The sequence below is a fragment of the Procambarus clarkii genome, chromosome 46 (assembly GCF_040958095.1).
Source record: "Procambarus clarkii isolate CNS0578487 chromosome 46, FALCON_Pclarkii_2.0, whole genome shotgun sequence".
Taxonomy (NCBI): Eukaryota; Metazoa; Arthropoda; class Malacostraca; order Decapoda; family Cambaridae; genus Procambarus; species Procambarus clarkii.
The window spans coordinates 13,667,164-13,687,471 of record NC_091195.1 but is presented as its reverse complement, the minus strand read 5'-3'; the positions used below and the strand labels follow the sequence as shown (position 1 = coordinate 13,687,471).

Sequence of the window (20,308 nt, the reverse complement as noted above, 5' to 3'; positions counted from 1 at the left end):
TACATCTACACATGTACATCTGTAGATTACTGTACATCTACACATGTACATCTGTAGATTACTGTACATCTACACATGTACATCTGTAGATTACTGTACATCTACACATGTACATCTGTAGATTACTGTACATCTACACATGTACATCTGTAGATTACTGTACATCTACACATGTACATCTGTAGATTACTGTACATCTACACATGTACATCTGTAGATTACTGTACATCTACACATGTACATCTGTAGATTACTGTACATCTACACATGTACATCTGTAGATTACTGTACATCTACACATGTACATCAGTAGATTACTGTACATCTACACATGTACAGCAGTAGATTATTGTACATCTACACATGTACATCTGTAGATTACTGTACATCTACACATGTACATCTGTAGATTACTGTACATCTACACATGTACATCTGTAGATTACTGTACATCTACACATGTACATCTGTAGATTACTGTACATCTACACATGTACATCTGTAGATTACTGTACATCTACACATGTACATCTGTAGATTACTGTACATCTACACATGTACATCAGTAGATTACTGTACATCTACACATGTACAGCAGTAGATTATTGTACATCTACACATGTACATCTGTAGATTACTGTGCATCTACACATGTACATCAGTAGATTACTGTACATCTACACATGTACATCTGTAGATTACTGTGCCTCTACACATGTGCATCTGCAGATTACTGTGCCTCTACACATGTGCATCTGCAGATTACTGTGCCTCTACACATGTGCATCTGTAGATTACTGTACATCTGTAGATTACTGTACATCTACACATGTGCATCTGTAGATTACTGTATATCTACACATGTACATCTGTAGATTACTCTACATCTACACATGTGCATCTGTAGATTACTGTATATCTACACATGTACATCTGTAGATTACTCTACATCTACACATGTACATCTGTAGATTACTGTGCATCTACACATGTACATCTGTAGATTACTGTACATCTACACATGTACATCTGTAGATTACTGTGCATCTACACATGTACATCTGTAGATTACTGTACATCTACACATGTACATCAGTAGATTACTGTACATCTACACATGTACATCTGTAGATTACTGTACATCTACACATGTACATCTGTAGATTACTGTACATCTACACATGTACATTTGTAGATTACTGTACATCTACACATGTACATCTAATACTTGATGAGATGTAATCATCTCATTGAGAGATGTACATCATAATCATTGTCATATAATGTACATCTACATTGGTCTCGTGAGGCAGGTCTCAACAACCAGCTCCTCGTAAATGTGTCCTTGTACATTATTGGTCTCGTGAGGCAGGTCTCAACAACCAGCTCCTCGTAGATGTGTCCTTGAACATTATTGGTCTCGTGAGGCAGGTCTCAACAACCAGCTCCTCGTAGATGTGTCCTTGTACATTATTGGTCTCGTGAGGCAGGTCTCAACAACCAGCTCCTCGTAGATGTGTCCTTGTACATTATTGGTCTCGTGAGGCAGGTCTCAACAACCAGCTCCTCGTAGATGTGTCCTTGTACATTATTGGTCTCGTGAGGCTGGTCTCAACAACCAGCTCCTCGTAGTTGTGTCCTTGTACATTATTGGTCTCGTGAGGCTGGTCTCAACAACCAGCTCCTCGTAGTTGTGTCCTTGTACATTATTGGTCTCGTGAGGCTGGTCTCAACAACCAGCTCCTCGTAGATGTGTCCTTGTACATTATTGGTCTCGTGAGGCTGGTCTCAACAACCAGCTCCTCGTAGATGTGTCCTTGTACATTATTGGTCTCGTGAGGCAGGTCTCAACAACCAGCTCCTCGTAGATGTGTCCTTGTACATTATTGGTCTCGTGAGGCAGGTCTCAACAACCAGCTCCTCGTAGATGTGTCCTTGTACATTATTGGTCTCGTGAGGCAGGTCTCAACAACCAGCTCCTCGTAGATGTGTCCTTGTACATTATTGGTCTCGTGAGGCTGGTCTCAACAATCTGCCGTATATAAACATCATTAAAATTGTTAAGCGACGCACCGAGCTCTCGGAGGTACCTCTTGTTCTCCTTACTGTCCTCACGGTCCTCACTGCACCGGATCATAATCGAAAGGAAATCACCAGTGACGCCCCTCCGGTGAAGTTCTCGCAGGAGTCTCTCCACACCCACACCTGTAGATGAGAGGGAACATTGCAGCTCACACCTGGCAACTCTCCCCACCCACACCTGTAGATGAGAGGGAACATTGCAGCTCACACCTGGCAACTCTCCCCACCCACACCTGTAGATGAGAGGGAACATTGCAGCTCACACCTGGCAACTCTCCCCACCCACACCTGTAGATGAGAGGGAACATTGCAGCTCACACCTGGCAACTCTCCACACCCACACCTGTAGATGAGAGGGAACATTGCAGCTCACACCTGGCAACTCTCCCCACCCACACCTGTAGATGAGAGGGAACATTGCAGCTCACACCTGGCAACTCTCCACACCCACACCTGTAGATGAGAGGGAACATTGCAGCTCACACCTGGCAACTCTCCACACCCACACCTGTAGATGAGAGGGAACATTGCAGCTCACACCTGGCAACTCTCCCCACCCACACCTGTAGATGAGAGGGAACATTGCAGCTCACACCTGGCAACTCTCCCCACCCACACCTGTAGATGAGAGGGAACATTGCAGCTCACACCTGGCAACTCTCCCCACCCACACCTGTAGATGAGAGGGAACATTGCAGCTCACACCTGGCAACTCTCCCCACCCACACCTGTAGATGAGAGGGAACATTGCAGCTCACACCTGGCAACTCTCCCCACCCACACCTGTAGATGAGAGGGAACATTGCAGCTCACACCTGGCAACTCTCCCCACCCACACCTGTAGATGAGAGGGAACATTGCAGCTCACACCTGGCAACTCTCCCCACCCACACCTGTAGATGAGAGGGAACATTGCAGCTCACACCTGGCAACTCTCCCCACCCACACCTGTAGATGAGAGGGAACATTGCAGCTCACACCTGGCAACTCTCCCCACCCACACCTGTAGATGAGAGGGAACATTGCAGCTCACACCTGGCAACTCTCCACACCCACAGCTGTAGATGAGAGGGAACATTGCAGCTCACACCTGGCAACTCTCCACACCCACACCTGTAGATGAGAGGGAATATTGCAGCTCACACCTGGCAACTCTCCCCACCCACACCTGTAGATGAGAGGGAACATTGCAGCTCACACCTGGCAACTCTCCCCACCCACACCTGTAGATGAGAGGGAACATTTCAGCTCACACCTGGCAACTCTCCCCACCCACACCTGTAGATGAGAGGGAACATTGCAGCTCACACCTGGCAACTCTCCCCACCCACACCTGTAGATGAGAGGGAACATTGCAGCTCACACCTGGCAACTCTCCCCACCCACACCTGTAGATGAGAGGGAACATTGTAGCTCACACCTGGCAACTCTCCCCACCCACACCTGTAGATGAGAGGGAACATTGCAGCTCACACCTGGCAACTCTCCCCACCCACACCTGTAGATGAGAGGGAACATTGCAGCTCACACCTGGCAACTCTCCACACCCACACCTGTAGATGAGAGGGAATATTGCAGCTCACACCTGGCAACTCCCCACCCACACCTGTAGATGAGAGGGAACATTGCAGCTCACACCTGGCAACTCTCCCCACCCACACCTGTAGATGAGAGGGAACATTGCAGCTCACACCTGGCAACTCTCCCCACCCACACCTGTAGATGAGAGGGAACATTGCAGCTCACACCTGGCAACTCTCCCCACCCACACCTGTAGATGAGAGGGAACATTGCAGCTCACACCTGGCAACTCTCCCCACCCACACCTGTAGATGAGAGGGAACATTGCAGCTCACACCTGGCAACTCTCCACACCCACACCTGTAGATGAGAGGGAACATTGCAGCTCACACCTGGCAACTCTCCCCACCCACACCTGTAGATGAGAGGGAACATTGCAGCTCACACCTGGCAACTCTCCACACCCACACCTGTAGATGAGAGGGAACATTGCAGCTCACACCTGGCAACTCTCCCCACCCACACCTGTAGATGAGAGGGAACATTGCAGCTCACACCTGGCAACTCTCCACACCCACACCTGTAGATGAGATGGAACATTGCAGCTCACACCTGGCAACTCTCCCCACCCACACCTGTAGATGAGTGGGAACATTGCAGCTCACACCTGGCTACCCTCACCAACCACACCTGTAGATAGAAGTGAAAACTGAAGCCCACACCTGGCTACACCTCACACCCATCTCTTAACGAGGAGGAGAATTGTAGAGTTGCAGAGGAGGAGGAGGAGGGTAGTGATGCAGAGGAGGAGGGTAGTGGTGCAAAGGAGGAGAGTAGTGGTGCAGAGGAGGAGGAGGGTAGTGGTGCAGAGGAGGAGAGTAGTGGTGCAGAGGAGGAGGAGGGTAGTGGTGCAGAGGAGGAGGAGGGTAGTGGTGCAGAGGAGGAGGAGGAGGGTAGTGGTGCAGAGGAGGAGGAGGAGGGTAGTGGTGCAGAGGAGGAGGAGGGTAGTGGTGCAGAGGAGGAGGAGGGTAGTGGTGCAGATTAGGAGGGTAGTGGTGCAGAGGAGGAGGAGGAGGGTAGTGATGCAGAGGAGGAAGGTATTGGTGCAGAGGAGGAGGAGGGTAGTGGTGCAAAGGAGGAGGGTAGTGGTGCAGAAGAATAGGGTAGTGGTGCAGAGGAGGAGGAGGGTTGTGGTGCAGAGGAGGATGAGGGTAGTGGTGCAGAGGAAGAGGAGGGTAGTGGTGCAGAAGAGGAGGGTAGTGGTGCAGAGGAGGAGGGTAGTGGTGCAGAGGAGGAGGAGGGTAGTGGTGCAAAGGAGGAGGGTAGTGGTGCAGAGGAGAAGGAGGGTAGTGGTGCAGAGGAGGACGAGGGTAGTGCTGCAGAAGAGGAGGAGGGTAGCGGTGCGGAGGAGGAGGGAAGTGGTGCAGAGGAGGAGGAGGGTAGTGGTGCAGAGGAGGAGGAGGGTAGTGGTGCAGAAGAGGAGGAGGGTAGTGGTGCAGAGGAAGATGAAGGTAGTTGTGCAGAGGAAGAGGAGGGTAGTGGTGCAGAGAAGGAGGAGGGTAGTGGTGCAGAGGTGGAGGGTAGTGGCGCAGAGGAGGAGGAGGAGGGTAGTGATGCAGAGGAGGAAGGTATTGGTGCAGAGGAGGAGGGTAGTGGTGCGGAGGAGGAGGAGGGTAGTGGTGCATAGGAGGATGAGGGTAGTGGTGCAGATGAGGAGGGTAGTGGTGCAGAGGAGGAGGGGGGTAGTGGTGCAGAGGAGGAGGAGGGTAGTGGTGCAGAGGAGGAGGAGGGTAGTGGTGCAGAGGAGGAGGAGGAGGAGGGTAGTGGTGCAGAAGAGGAGGGTAGTGGTGCAGAGGAAGAGGAAGGTAGTTGTGCAGAGGAAGAGGAGGGTAGTGGTGCAGAGGAGGAGGAGGGTAGTAGTGCAGAGGAAGAGGAAGGTAGTTGTGCATAGGAGGATGAGAGTAGTGGTGCAGAGGAGGAGGGTAGTGATGCAGAGAAGGAGGAGGGTAGTTGTGCAGAGGAGGAGGAGGGTAGTGGTGCAGAGGAGGAGGAGGGTAGTGATGCAGAGGATGAGGGTAGTGGTGCAGAGGAGGAGGGTAGTGGTGCAGAAGAGGAGGAGGGTAGTGGTGCAGAGGAAGAGGAGGGTAGTGGTGCAGAGGAGGAGGAGGAGGAGGAGGAGGAGGGTAGTGGTGCAGAGGAAGATGAGGGTAGTGGTGCAGAGGAAGAGGAGGGTAGTAGTGCAGAGGAGGAGGAGAAGGAGGGTAGTGATGCAGAGGAAGAGAAGGGTAGTGATGCAGAGGAGGAGGAGGGTAGTGGTGCAGAGGAGGAGGAGGGTAATGGTGCAGAGGAGGAGGAGGGTAGTGGTGCAGAGGAGGAGGAGGAGAAGGAGGGTAGTGGTGCAGAGGAATAGGAGGGTAGTGGTGCAGAGGAGGAGGGAAGTGGTGCAGAGGAGGAGGAGGGTAGTGGTGAAGAGGAGGAGGAGGGTAGTGGTGCAGAGGAGGAGGGTGGTGGTGCAGAGGAGGAGGGAAGTGGTGCAGAGGAGGAGGAGGGTAGTGGTGAAGAGGAGGAGGAGGGTAGTGGTGCAGAGGAGGAGGAGGGTAGTGGTGCAGAGGAAGAGGGTAGTGGTGCAGAGGAGGAGGGAAGTGGTGCAGAGGAGGAGGAGGGTAGTGGTGAAGAGGAGGAGGAGGGTAGTGGTGCAGAGGAGGAGGAGGGTAGTGGTGCAGAGGAAGAGGGTAGTGGTGCAGAGGAGGAGGGAAGTGGTGCAGAGGAGGAGGAGGGTAGTGGTGAAGAGGAGGAGGAGGGTAGTGGTGCAGAGGAGGAGGGTGGTGGTGCAGAGGAGGAGGGAAGTGGTGCAGAGGAGGAGGAGGGTAGTGGTGCAGAGGAGGAGGAGGGTAGTGGTGCAGAAGAGGAGGAGGGTAGTGGTGCAGAGGAAGATGAAGGTAGTTGTGCAGAGGAAGAGGAGGGTAGTGGTGCAGAGAAGGAGGAGGGTAGTGGTGCAGAGGTGGAGGGTAGTGGCGCAGAGGAGGAGGAGGAGGAGGGTAGTGATGCAGAGGAGGAAGGTATTGGTGCAGAGGAGGAGGGTAGTGGTGCGGAGGAGGAGGATGGTAGTGGTGCATAGGAGGATGAGGGTAGTGGTGCAGATGAGGAGGGTAGTGGTGCAGAGGAGGAGGGGGGTAGTGGTGCAGAGGAGGAGGAGGGTAGTGGTGCAGAGGAGGAGGAGGGTAGTGGTGCAGAGGAGGAGGAGGAGGAGGGTAGTGGTGCAGAAGAGGAGGGTAGTGGTGCAGAGGAAGAGGAAGGTAGTTGTGCAGAGGAAGAGGAGGGTAGTGGTGCAGAGGAGGAGGAGGGTAGTAGTGCAGAGGAAGAGGAAGGTAGTTGTGCATAGGAGGATGAGAGTAGTGGTGCAGAGGAGGAGGGTAGTGATGCAGAGAAGGAGGAGGGTAGTTGTGCAGAGGAGGAGGAGGGTAGTGGTGCAGAGGAGGAGGAGGGTAGTGATGCAGAGGATGAGGGTAGTGGTGCAGAGGAGGAGGGTAGTGGTGCAGAAGAGGAGGAGGGTAGTGGTGCAGAGGAAGAGGAGGGTAGTGGTGCAGAGGAGGAGGAGGAGGAGGAGGAGGAGGGTAGTGGTGCAGAGGAAGATGAGGGTAGTGGTGCAGAGGAGGAGGAGGGTAGTAGTGCAGAGGAGGAGGAGAAGGAGGGTAGTGATGCAGAGGAAGAGAAGGGTTGTGATGCAGAGGAGGAGGAGGGTAGTGGTGCAGAGGAGGAGGAGGGTAATGGTGCAGAGGAGGAGGAAGGTAGTGGTGCAGAGGAGGAGGAGGAGAAGGAGGGTAGTGGTGCAGAGGAATAGGAGGGTAGTGGTGCAGAGGAGGAGGGAAGTGGTGCAGAGGAGGAGGAGGGTAGTGGTGAAGAGGAGGAGGAGGGTAGTGGTGCAGAGGAGGAGGGTGGTGGTGCAGAGGAGGAGGGAAGTGGTGCAGAGGAGGAGGAGGGTAGTGGTGAAGAGGAGGAGGAGGGTAGTGGTGCAGAGGAGGAGGAGGGTAGTGGTGCAGAGGAAGAGGGTAGTGGTGCAGAGGAGGAGGGAAGTGGTGCAGAGGAGGAGGAGGGTAGTGGTGAAGAGGAGGAGGAGGGTAGTGGTGCAGAGGAGGAGGAGGGTAGTGGTGCAGAGGAAGAGGGTAGTGGTGCAGAGGAGGAGGGAAGTGGTGCAGTGGAGGAGGAGGGTAGTGGTGAAGAGGAGGAGGAGGGTAGTGGTGCAGAGGAGGAGGGTGGTGGTGCAGAGGAGGAGGGAAGTGGTGCAGAGGAGGAGGAGGGTAGTGGTGCAAAGGAGGCGGATGAGGGTAGTGGTGAAGAGGAGGAGTAGGGTAGTGGTGAAGAGGAGGAGGGTAGTGGTGCAGAGGAGGAGGAGGGTAGTGGTGAAGAGGAGGAGGGTAGTGGTGAAGAGGAGGAGGGTAGTGGTGCAGAGGAGCAGGGTAGTGGTGAAGAGGAGGAGGGTAGTGGTGCATAGGAGCAGGGTAGTGGTGAAGAGGAGGAGGGTAGTGGTGCAGAGGAGGAGCAGGGTAGTGGTGCAGAGGAGGAGGAGAGTAGTGGTGCAGAGTAGGAGGAGGGTAGTGGTGTGGAGGAGGAGGAGGAGGAGGGTAGTGGTGCAGAGGAGGAGGAGGGTAGTGGTGCGGAGGAGGAGGAGGGTAGTGGTGCAGAGGAGGAGGAGGAGGATGAGGAGGAGGGTAGTGGTGCAGAGGAAGATGAGGGTAGTGGTGCAGAGGAGGAGGAGGGTAGTAGTGCAGAGGAGGAGGAGAAGGAGGGTAGTGATGCAGAGGAAGAGAAGGGTAGTGATGCAGAGGAGGAGGAGGGTAGTGGTGCAGAGGAGGAGGAGGGTAGTGGTGCAGAAGAGGAGGAGGGTAGTGGTGCAGAGGAGGAGGAGGGTAGTAGTGCAGAGGAGGAGGAGAAGGAGGGTAGTGGTGAAGAGGAAGAGGAGGGTAGTGGTGCAGAGGAGGAGGGTAGTGGTGCAGAGGAGGAGGAGGGTAGTGGTGCAGAGGAGGAGGAGGGTAGTGGTGCAGAGGAGGAGGAGGGTAGTGGTGCAGAGGAGGAGGGTAGTGGTGCAGAGGAAGAGGAGGGTAGTGGTGCAGAAGAGGAGGAGGGTAGTGTTGCAGAGGAGGAGGAGGGTAGTGGTGCAGAGGAGGAGGAGGGTAGTGGTGCAGAGGAGGAGGAGGGTAGTGGTGCAGAGGAGGAGGAGGGTAGTGGTGCGGAGGAGGCGGGTAGTGGTACAGAGGAGGAGGAGGGTAGTGGTGCAGAGGAGGAGGGTATTGGTACAGAGGAGGAGGAGGGTAGTGATGCAGAGGAGAAGGAGGGTAGTGGTGCAGAGGAGGAGGGTAGTGGTGCAGAGGAGGAGGAGGGTAGTGGTGAAGAGGAGGAGGAGGGTAGTGGTGCAGAGGAGGAGGGTGGTGGTGCAGAGGAGGAGGGAAGTGGTGCAGAGGAGGAGGAGGGTAGTGGTGCAAAGGAGGCGGAGGAGGGTAGTGGTGAAGAGGAGGAGTAGGGTAGTGGTGAAGAGGAGGAGGGTAGTGGTGCAGAGGAGGAGGAGGGTAGTGGTGAAGAGGAGGAGGAGGGTAGTGGTACAGAGGAGCAGGGTAGTGGTGAAGAGGAGGAGGGTAGTGGTGCAGAGGAGCAGGGTAGTGGTGAAGAGGAGGAGGGTAGTGGTGCAGAGGAGGAGCAGGGTAGTGGTGCAGAGGAGGAGGAGAGTAGTGGTGCAGAGTAGGAGGAGGGTAGTGGTGTGGAGGAGGAGGAGGAGGGTAGTGGTGTGGAGGAGGAGGAGGAGGAGGGTAGTGGTGCAGAGGAGGAGGAGGGTAGTAGTGCAGAGGAGGAGGGTAGTGGTGCAGAGGAGCAGGGTAGTGGTGCAGAGGAGGAGGGTAGTATCACTACCACTCTCCACCACTGCCACACACCACTCTCCACCACTGTCACACACCACTCTCCACCACTGCCACACACCACTCTCCACCACTGTCACTCACCACTCTCCACCACTGTCACACACCACTCTCTAACACTGTCACACACCACTCTCCACCACTGTCACTCACCACTCTCCACCACTGTCACACAACACTCTCCACCACTGCCACTCACCACTCTCCACCACTGCCACTCACCACTCTCCACCACTGTCACTCACCACTCTCCACCACTGCCACTCACCACTCTCCACCACTGCCAGTCACCACTCTCCACCACTGTCACTCACCACTCTCCACCACTGTCACACACCACCCTCCACCACTACCACACACCACTCTCCATCACTGCCCCTCACCACTCTCCACCACTGTCATGAACCACTCTCCACCACTGCCACTCACCACTCTCCACAACTGCCACTCACTACTCTCCACCACTGCCACTCACCACTCTCCACCACTGTCACTCACCACTCTCCACCACTGTCACACAACACTCTCCACCACTGCCACTCACCACTCTCCACCACTGTCACACACCACTCTCCACAACTGCCACTCACCACTCTCCACCACTGCCCCTCACCACTCTCCACCACTGCCCTTCACCACTCTCCATCACTGCCCTTCACCACTCTCCACCACTGTCACTCACCACTCTCCACCACTGTCACACACCACTCTCCACCACTGCCACAAACCACTCTCCATCACTGCCCCTCACCACTCTCCACCACTGCCCCTCACCACTCTCCACCACTGCCCTTCACCACTCTCCATCACTGCCCTTCACCACTCTCCATCACTGCCGCACACCACTCTCCACCACTGTCACACACCACTCTCCACCACTGCCACAAACCACTCTCCATCACTGCCCCCCACCACTCTCCACCACTGCCCCTCACCACTCTCCACCACTGCCCTTCACCACTCTCCATCACTGCCCTTCACCACTCTCCATCACTGCCGCACACCACTCTCCACCACTGTCACACACCACTCTCCACCACTGTCACTCACCACTCTCCACCACTGCCACACACCACTCTCCTCCACTGCCACACACCACTCTCCACCACTGTCACACACCACTCTCCACCACTGTCACACACCACTCTCCACCACTGCCACACACCACTCTCCATCACTGCCACACACCACTCCCCACCACTGCCTCACACCACTCTCCACCACTGTCACACACCACTCTCCACCACTGTCACACACCACTCTCCACAACTGTCACACACCACTCTCCACCACTGTCACACACCACTCTCCATCACTGTCACATACCACTCTCCAACACTGCCACACACTACTCTCCAACACTGCCACTCACCACTCTCCATCACTGTCACACACCACTCTCCATCACTGTCACACACCACTCTCCACCACTGCCACAAACCACTCCCCACCACTGTCACACACCACTCCCCACCACTGTCACATACCACTCTCCACCACTGTCACATACCACTCTCCATCACTGCCCCTCACCACTCTCCACCACTGCCCCTCACCACTCTCCACCACTGCCCTTCACCACTCTCCATCACTGTCACACACCACTCTCCACCACAGTCACACACCACTCTCTACCACTGTCACACACTACTCTCCACCACTGTCACACACCACTCTCCACCACAGTCACACACCACTCTCCACCACTGTCACACACCACTCTCCACCACTGCCACACACCACTCTCCACCACTGTCACACACCACTCTCTACCACTGTCACACACTACTCTCCTCCACTGTCACACACCACTCTCCACCACAGTCACACACCACTCTCCACCACTGTCACACACCACTCTCCACCACTGCCACACACCACTCTCCACCACTGTCACACACCACTCTCCACCACTGTCACACACCACTCTCTACCACTGTCACACACCACTCTCCACCACTGTCACATACCACTCTCCACCACTGTCACACACCACTCTCCAACACTGCCACACACTACTCTCCAACACTGCCACTCACCACTCTCCACCACTGCCACACACCACTCTCTACCACTGTCACTCACCACTCTCCACCACTGTCACTCACCACTCTCCAACACTGTCACACACCACTCTCCAACACTGCCACACACCACTCTCCACAACTGTCACACACCACTCTCCACCACTGTCACACACCACTCTCCATCACTGTCACATACCACTCTCCAACACTGCCACACACTACTCTCCAACACTGCCACTCACCACTCTCCATCACTGTCACACACCACTCTCCATCACTGTCACACACCACTCTCCACCACTGCCACAAACCACTCCCCACCACTGTCACACACCACTCCCCACCACTGTCACATACCACTCTCCACCACTGTCACATACCACTCTCCATCACTGCCCCTCACCACTCTCCACCACTGCCCCTCACCACTCTCCACCACTGCCCTTCACCACTCTCCAACACTGCCACACACTACTCTCCAACACTGCCACTCACCACTCTCCATCACTGTCACACACCACTCTCCATCACTGTCACACACCACTCTCCACCACTGCCACAAACCACTCCCCACCACTGTCACACACCACTCCCCACCACTGCCACACACCACTCTCCACCACTGCCACAAACCACTCTCCATCACTGCCCCTCACCACTCTCCACCACTGCCCCTCACCACTCTCCACCACTGCCCTTCACCACTCTCCATCACTGCCCTTCACCACTCTCCATCACTGCCGCACACCACTCTCCACCACTGTCACACACCACTCTCCACCACTGTCACTCACCACTCTCCACCACTGCCACACACCACTCTCCTCCACTGCCACACACCACTCTCCACCACTGTCACACACCACTCTCCACCACTGTCACACACCACTCTCCACCACTGCCACACACCACTCTCCATCACTGCCACACACCACTCCCCACCACTGCCTCACACCACTCTCCACTACTGTCACACACCACTCTCCACCACTGTCACACACCACTCTCCACAACTGTCACACACCACTCTCCACCACTGTCACACACCACTCTCCATCACTGTCACATACCACTCTCCAACACTGCCACACACTACTCTCCAACACTGCCACTCACCACTCTCCATCACTGTCACACACCACTCTCCATCACTGTCACACACCACTCTCCACCACTGCCACAAACCACTCCCCACCACTGTCACACACCACTCCCCACCACTGTCACATACCACTCTCCACCACTGTCACATACCACTCTCCATCACTGCCCCTCACCACTCTCCACCACTGCCCCTCACCACTCTCCACCACTGCCCTTCACCACTCTCCATCACTGTCACACACCACTCTCCACCACAGTCACACACCACTCTCTACCACTGTCACACACTACTCTCCACCACTGTCACACACCACTCTCCACCACAGTCACACACCACTCTCCACCACTGTCACACACCACTCTCCACCACTGCCACACACCACTCTCCACCACTGTCACACACCACTCTCTACCACTGTCACACACTACTCTCCACCACTGTCACACACCACTCTCCACCACAGTCACACACCACTCTCCACCACTGTCACACACCACTCTCCACCACTGCCACACACCACTCTCCACCACTGTCACACACCACTCTCCACCACTGTCACACACCACTCTCTACCACTGTCACACACCACTCTCCACCACTGTCACATACCACTCTCCACCACTGTCACACACCACTCTCCAACACTGCCACACACTACTCTCCAACACTGCCACTCACCACTCTCCACCACTGCCACACACCACTCTCTACCACTGTCACTCACCACTCTCCACCACTGTCACTCACCACTCTCCACCACTGCCACACACCACTCTCTACCACTGTCACTCACCACTCTCCACCACTGTCACTCACCACTCTCCACCACTGTCACACACCACTCTCCACCACTGTCACACACCACTCTCCACCACTCACACACCACTCTAAACCACTGCCACTCACCACTCTCCACCACTGCCACTCACCACTCTCCAGCACTGCCACACACACTCTCCACCTCAGCCACACACCACTCTCCACCACTGCCACACACCACTCTCCATCACTGCCTCATACCACTCTCCACCACTGCTACTCACCTCTCTCCACCACTCACACACCACTCTCCACCACTGCCACTCACCACTCTTCACCACTGCCACTCACCACTCTCCACCACTGCCACTCACCTCTCTCCACCACTCACACACAATTCTCCACCACTCACACACCACTCTCCACCACTACCACTCACCACTCTCCACCACTGCCACTCACCCCTCTCCACCACTGCCACACACCACTCTTCACCACTGCCACTCACCCCTCTCCACCACTGCCACATACCACTCTCCACCACTGCCACTCACCACTCTCCACAACTCACACACAACTCTCCACCACTGCTTCTCACCACTCTCCACCACTGCCACTCAACCCTCTCCACCACTGCCACACACCACTCTCCACCACTGTCACTCACCACTCTCCACCACTGTTACACACCACTCTCCACCACTGCCACACACCACTCTCCACCACTGTCACTCACCACTCTCCACCACTGTCACTCACCACTCTCCGCCACTGCCACACACCACTCCCCACCACAGCCACACACCACTCTCCACCACTGCCCCTCAACACTCTCCACCACTGTCACACACCACTCTCCACCACTGCCACACTCCACTCCCCACCACTGCTACACACCACTCTCCACCACTGCTCCTCAACACTCTCCACCACTGCCCCTCACTCTCCACTACTGCCACACACCACTCTCCATTAATGCCCCCTCACCACTCTCCACCACTCACACACCACTCTCCACCACTCTCACACACCACTCTCCATTAATGCCCCCTCACCACTCTCCACCACTCACACACCACTCTCCACCACTGTCACACCACTCTCCACCACTCACACACCACTCTCCACCACTCACACACCACTCTCCACCACTCACACACCACTCTCCACCACTCACACACCACTCTCCACCACTCACACACCACTCTCCACCACTCACACACCACTCTCCACCACTCACACACCACTCTCCACCACTCACACACCACTCTCCACCACTCTCACACACCACTCTCCATTAATGCCCCCTCACCACTCTCCACCACTCACACACCACTCTCCACCACTGCCACTCACCACTCTCCACAACTCACACACCAATCTCCACCACTGTTACACACCACTGCCACACACCACTCTCCACCATTGTCACACACCACTCTCCACCAATTTCACACACCACTCTCCACCACTGCTACACACCACTCTCCACCACTGCTACACACTACTCTCCACCACTGCCACACACCACTCTCTATCACTGTCACACACCACTCTCCACCACTGCCACACACCACTCCCCACCACTGCTACACACCACTCTCCACCACTGCTACACACTACTCTCCACCACTGCCACACACCACTCTCTATCACTGTCACACACCACTCTCCACCACTGCCACACACCACTCCCCACCACTGCTACACACCACTCTACACCACTGTCACACACCACTCCCCACCACTGCTACACACCACTCTCCACCACTGTCACACACCACTCTCCACCACTGTCACACACCACTCTCCACCACTGCCACACACCACTCTCTATCACTGTCACACACCACTCTACACCACTGTCACACACCACTCTCCACCACTGCTACACACCACTCTCCACCACTGCCACACACCACTCCCCAGCACTGCTACACACCACTCTCCACCACTGCCACACACCACTCCCCACCACTGCTACACACCACTCTCCACCACTGTCACACACCACTCCCCACCACTGCTACACACCACTCTCCACCACTGTCACACACCACTCTCCACCCCTGCCACACAACACTCCCCACCACTGCTACACACCACTCTCCACCACTGCCACACACCACTCCCCACCACTGCTACACACCACTCTCCACCACTGCCACACACCACTCCCCACCACTGCTACACACCACTCTCCACCACTGCCACACACCACTCCCCACCACTGCTACACACCACTCTCCACCACTGTCACACACCACTCTCTATCACTGTCACACACCACTCTCTATCACTGCCACACACCACTCTCCACCACTCACACACCACTCTCCACAACTGCCACTCACCACTCTCCACCACTGCCCCTCACCACTCTCCACCACTGCCACACGCCACTCTCCACCACTATCACACACCACTCTCTACCACTGTCACACACCACTCTCCACCACTGTCACATACCACTCTCCACCACTGTCACACACCACTCTCCAACACTGCCACACACTACTCTCCAACACTGCCACTCACCACTCTCCACCACTGCCACACACCACTCTCTACCACTGTCACTCACCACTCTCCACCACTGTCACTCACCACTCTCCAACACTGTCACACACCACTCTCCAACACTGCCACACACTACTCTCCAACACTGCCACTCACCACTCTCCACCACTGCCACACACCACTCTCCACCACTGCCCCTCACCACTCTCCACCACTGTCACACACCACTCTCCACCACTGTCACACACCACTCTCCATCACTGTCACACACCACTCTCCACCACTGTCACACACCACTCTCCACCACTGTCACACACCACTCTCCATCACTGTCACACACCACTCTCCACCACTGTCACACACCACTCTCCACCACTCACACACCACTCTCCACCACTCACACACCACTCTCCACCACTCACACACCACTCTCCACCACTCACACACCACTCTCCACCACTCACACACCACTCTCCACCACTCACACACCACTCTCCACCACTCTCACACACCACTCTCCATTAATGCCCCCTCACCACTCTCCACCACTCACACACCACTCTCCACCACTGCCACTCACCACTCTCCACAACTCACACACCAATCTCCACCACTGTCACACACCACTCTCCACCACTGTCACACACCACTCTCCACCACTGCCACACACCACTCTCCACCACTGTCACACACCACTCTCCACCAATTCCACACACCACTCTCTATCACTGTCACACACCACTCTCCACCACTGCCACACACCACTCCCCACCACTGCTACACACCACTCTCCACCACTGCTACACACTACTCTCCACCACTGCCACACACCACTCTCTATCACTGTCACACACCACTCTCCACCACTGCCACACACCACTCCCCACCACTGCTACACACCACTCTACACCACTGTCACACACCACTCCCCACCACTGCTACACACCACTCTCCACCACTGTCACGCACCACTCTCCACCACTGTCACACACCACTCTCCACCACTGCCACACACCACTCTCTATCACTGTCACACACCACTCTACACCACTGTCACACACCACTCTCCACCACTGCTACACACCACTCTCCACCACTGCCACACACCACTCCCCAGCACTGCTACACACCACTCTCCACCACTGCCACACACCACTCCCCACCACTGCTACACACCACTCTCCACCACTGTCACACACCACTCCCCACCACTGCTACACACCACTCTCCACCACTGTCACACACCACTCTCCACCCCTGCCACACAACACTCCCCACCACTGCTACACACCACTCTCCACCACTGCCACACACCACTCCCCACCACTGCTACACACCACTCTCCACCACTGCCACACACCACTCCCCACCACTGCTACACACCACTCTCCACCACTGCCACACACCACTCCCCACCACTGCTACACACCACTCTCCACCACTGTCACACACCACTCTCTATCACTGTCACACACCACTCTCTATCACTGCCACACACCACTCTCCACCACTCACACACCACTCTCCACAACTGCCACTCACCACTCTCCACAACTGCCACTCACCACTCTCCACCACTGCCACACACCACTCTCCACCACTGCCCCTCACCACTCTCCACCACTGCCACACGCCACTCTCCACCACTGTCACACACCACTCTCTACCACTGTCACACACCACTCTCCACCACTGTCACATACCACTCTCCACCACTGTCACACACCACTCTCCAACACTGCCACACACTACTCTCCAACACTGCCACTCACCACTCTCCACCACTGCCACACACCACTCTCTACCACTGTCACTCACCACTCTCCACCACTGTCACTCACCACTCTCCAACACTGTCACACACCACTCTCCAACACTGCCACACACTACTCTCCAACACTGCCACTCACCACTCTCCACCACTGCCACACACCACTCTCCACCACTGCCCCTCACCACTCTCCACCACTGTCACACACCACTCTCCACCACTGTCACACACCACTCTCCATCACTGTCACACACCACTCTCCACCACTGTCACACACCATTCTCCAACACTGACACACACCACTCTCCATCACTGTCACACACCACTCTCCACCACTGTCACACACCACTCTCCATCACTGTCACACACCACTCTCCACCACTGCCACACACCACTCTCCACCACTGTCACACACCACTCTCCACCACTGTCACATACCACTCTCCACCACTGTCACAGACCACTCTCCGTCACTGCCTCATACCACTCCCCACCACTGCCACTCACCACTCTCCACCACTGTCACACACCACTCTCCACCACTGTCACACACCACTCTCCACCACTGTCACACACCACTCTCCACCACTGTCACACACCACTCTCCACCACTGCCACACACCACTCTCCACCACTGTCACTCACCACCATTCCACCACTGTTACACACCACTCTCCACCACTGCCACACACCACTCTCCACCACTGTCACACACCACTCTCCACCACTGCCACTCACCACTCTTCACCACTGCCACTCACCACTCTCCACCACTGCCACTCACCTCTCTCCACCACTCACACACAATTCTCCACCACTCACACACCACTCTCCACCACTGCCACTCACCACTCTCCACCACTGCCACTCACCCCTCTCCACCACTGCCACACACCAGTCTTCACCACTGCCACTCACCCCTCTCCACCACTGCCACATACCACTCTCCACCACTGCCACTCACCACTCTCCACAACTCACACACAACTCTCCACCACTGCTTCTCACCACTCTCCACCACTGCCACTCACCCCTCTCCACCACTGCCACACACCACTCTCCACCACTGTCACTCACCACTCTCCACCACTGTTACACACCACTCTCCACCACTGCCACACACCACTCTCCACCACTGTCACTCACCACTCTCCACCACTGTCACTCACCACTCTCCGCCACTGCCACACACCACTCCCCACCACAGCCACACACCACTCTCCACCACTGCCCCTCAACACTCTCCACCACTGTCACACACCACTCTCCACCACTGCCACACTCCACTCCCCACCACTGCTACACACCACTCTCCACCACTGCTCCTCAACACTCTCCACCACTGCCCCTCACTCTCCACTACTGCCACACACCACTCTCCATTAATGCCCCCTCACCACTCTCCACCACTCACACACCACTCTCCACCACTCTCACACACCACTCTCCATTAATGCCCCCTCACCACTCTCCACCACTCACACACCACTCTCCACCACTGTCACACCACTCTCCACCACTCACACACCACTCTCCACCACTGTCACACCACTCTCCACCACTCACACACCACTCTCCACCACTCACACACCACTCTCCACCACTCACACACCACTCTCCACCACTCACACACCACTCTCCACCACTCACACACCACTCTCCACCACTCACACACCACTCTCCACCACTCACACACCACTCTCCACCACTCACACACCACTCTCCACCACTCTCACACACCACTCTCCATTAATGCCCCCTCACCACTCTCCACCACTCACACACCACTCTCCACCACTGCCACTCACCACTCTCCACAACTCACACACCAATCTCCACCACTGTTACACACCACTGCCACACACCACTCTCCACCATTGTCACACACCACTCTCCACCAATTTCACACACCACTCTCCACCACTGCTACACACCACTCTCCACCACTGCTACACACTACTCTCCACCACTGCCACACACCACTCTCTATCACTGTCACACACCACTCTCCACCACTGCCACACACCACTCCCCACCACTGCTACACACCACTCTCCACCACTGCTACACACTACTCTCCACCACTGCCACACACCACTCTCTATCACTGTCACACACCACTCTCCACCACTGCCACACACCACTCCCCACCACTGCTACACACCACTCTACACCACTGTCACACACCACTCCCCACCACTGCTACACACCACTCTCCACCACTGTCACACACCACTCTCCACCACTGTCACACACCACTCTCCACCACTGCCACACACCACTCTCTATCACCGTCACACACCACTCTACACCACTGTCACACACCACTCTCCACCACTGCTACACACCACTCTCCACCACTGCCACACACCACTCCCCAGCACTGCTACACACCACTCTCCACCACTGCCACACACCACTCCCCACCACTGCTACACACCACTCTCCACCACTGTCACACACCACTCCCCACCACTGCTACACACCACTATCCACCACTGTCACACACCACTCTCCACCCCTGCCACACAACACTCCCCACCACTGCTACACACCACTCTCCACCACTGCCACACACCACTCCCCACCACTGCTACACACCACTCTCCACCAC

The 20,308-nt window shown here is 55.8% G+C and overlaps 1 protein-coding gene across 1 annotated transcript in view; it reads right to left on the bottom strand.

Moving 5' to 3' along the window:
- Positions 1-299: 299 nt before the first annotated feature.
- The window catches only part of LOC138350647 (uncharacterized), a 44,021-nt gene continuing 24,012 nt past the window's right edge, over positions 300-20,308 (bottom strand). Inside the window, exon 3 of the mRNA XM_069301704.1 lies at positions 300-2,205. Within this exon, the coding sequence (XP_069157805.1) occupies positions 1,943-2,205 (263 nt within the window). The 3' untranslated portion in view covers positions 300-1,942. The remainder of the gene's footprint in view (positions 2,206-20,308) is intronic.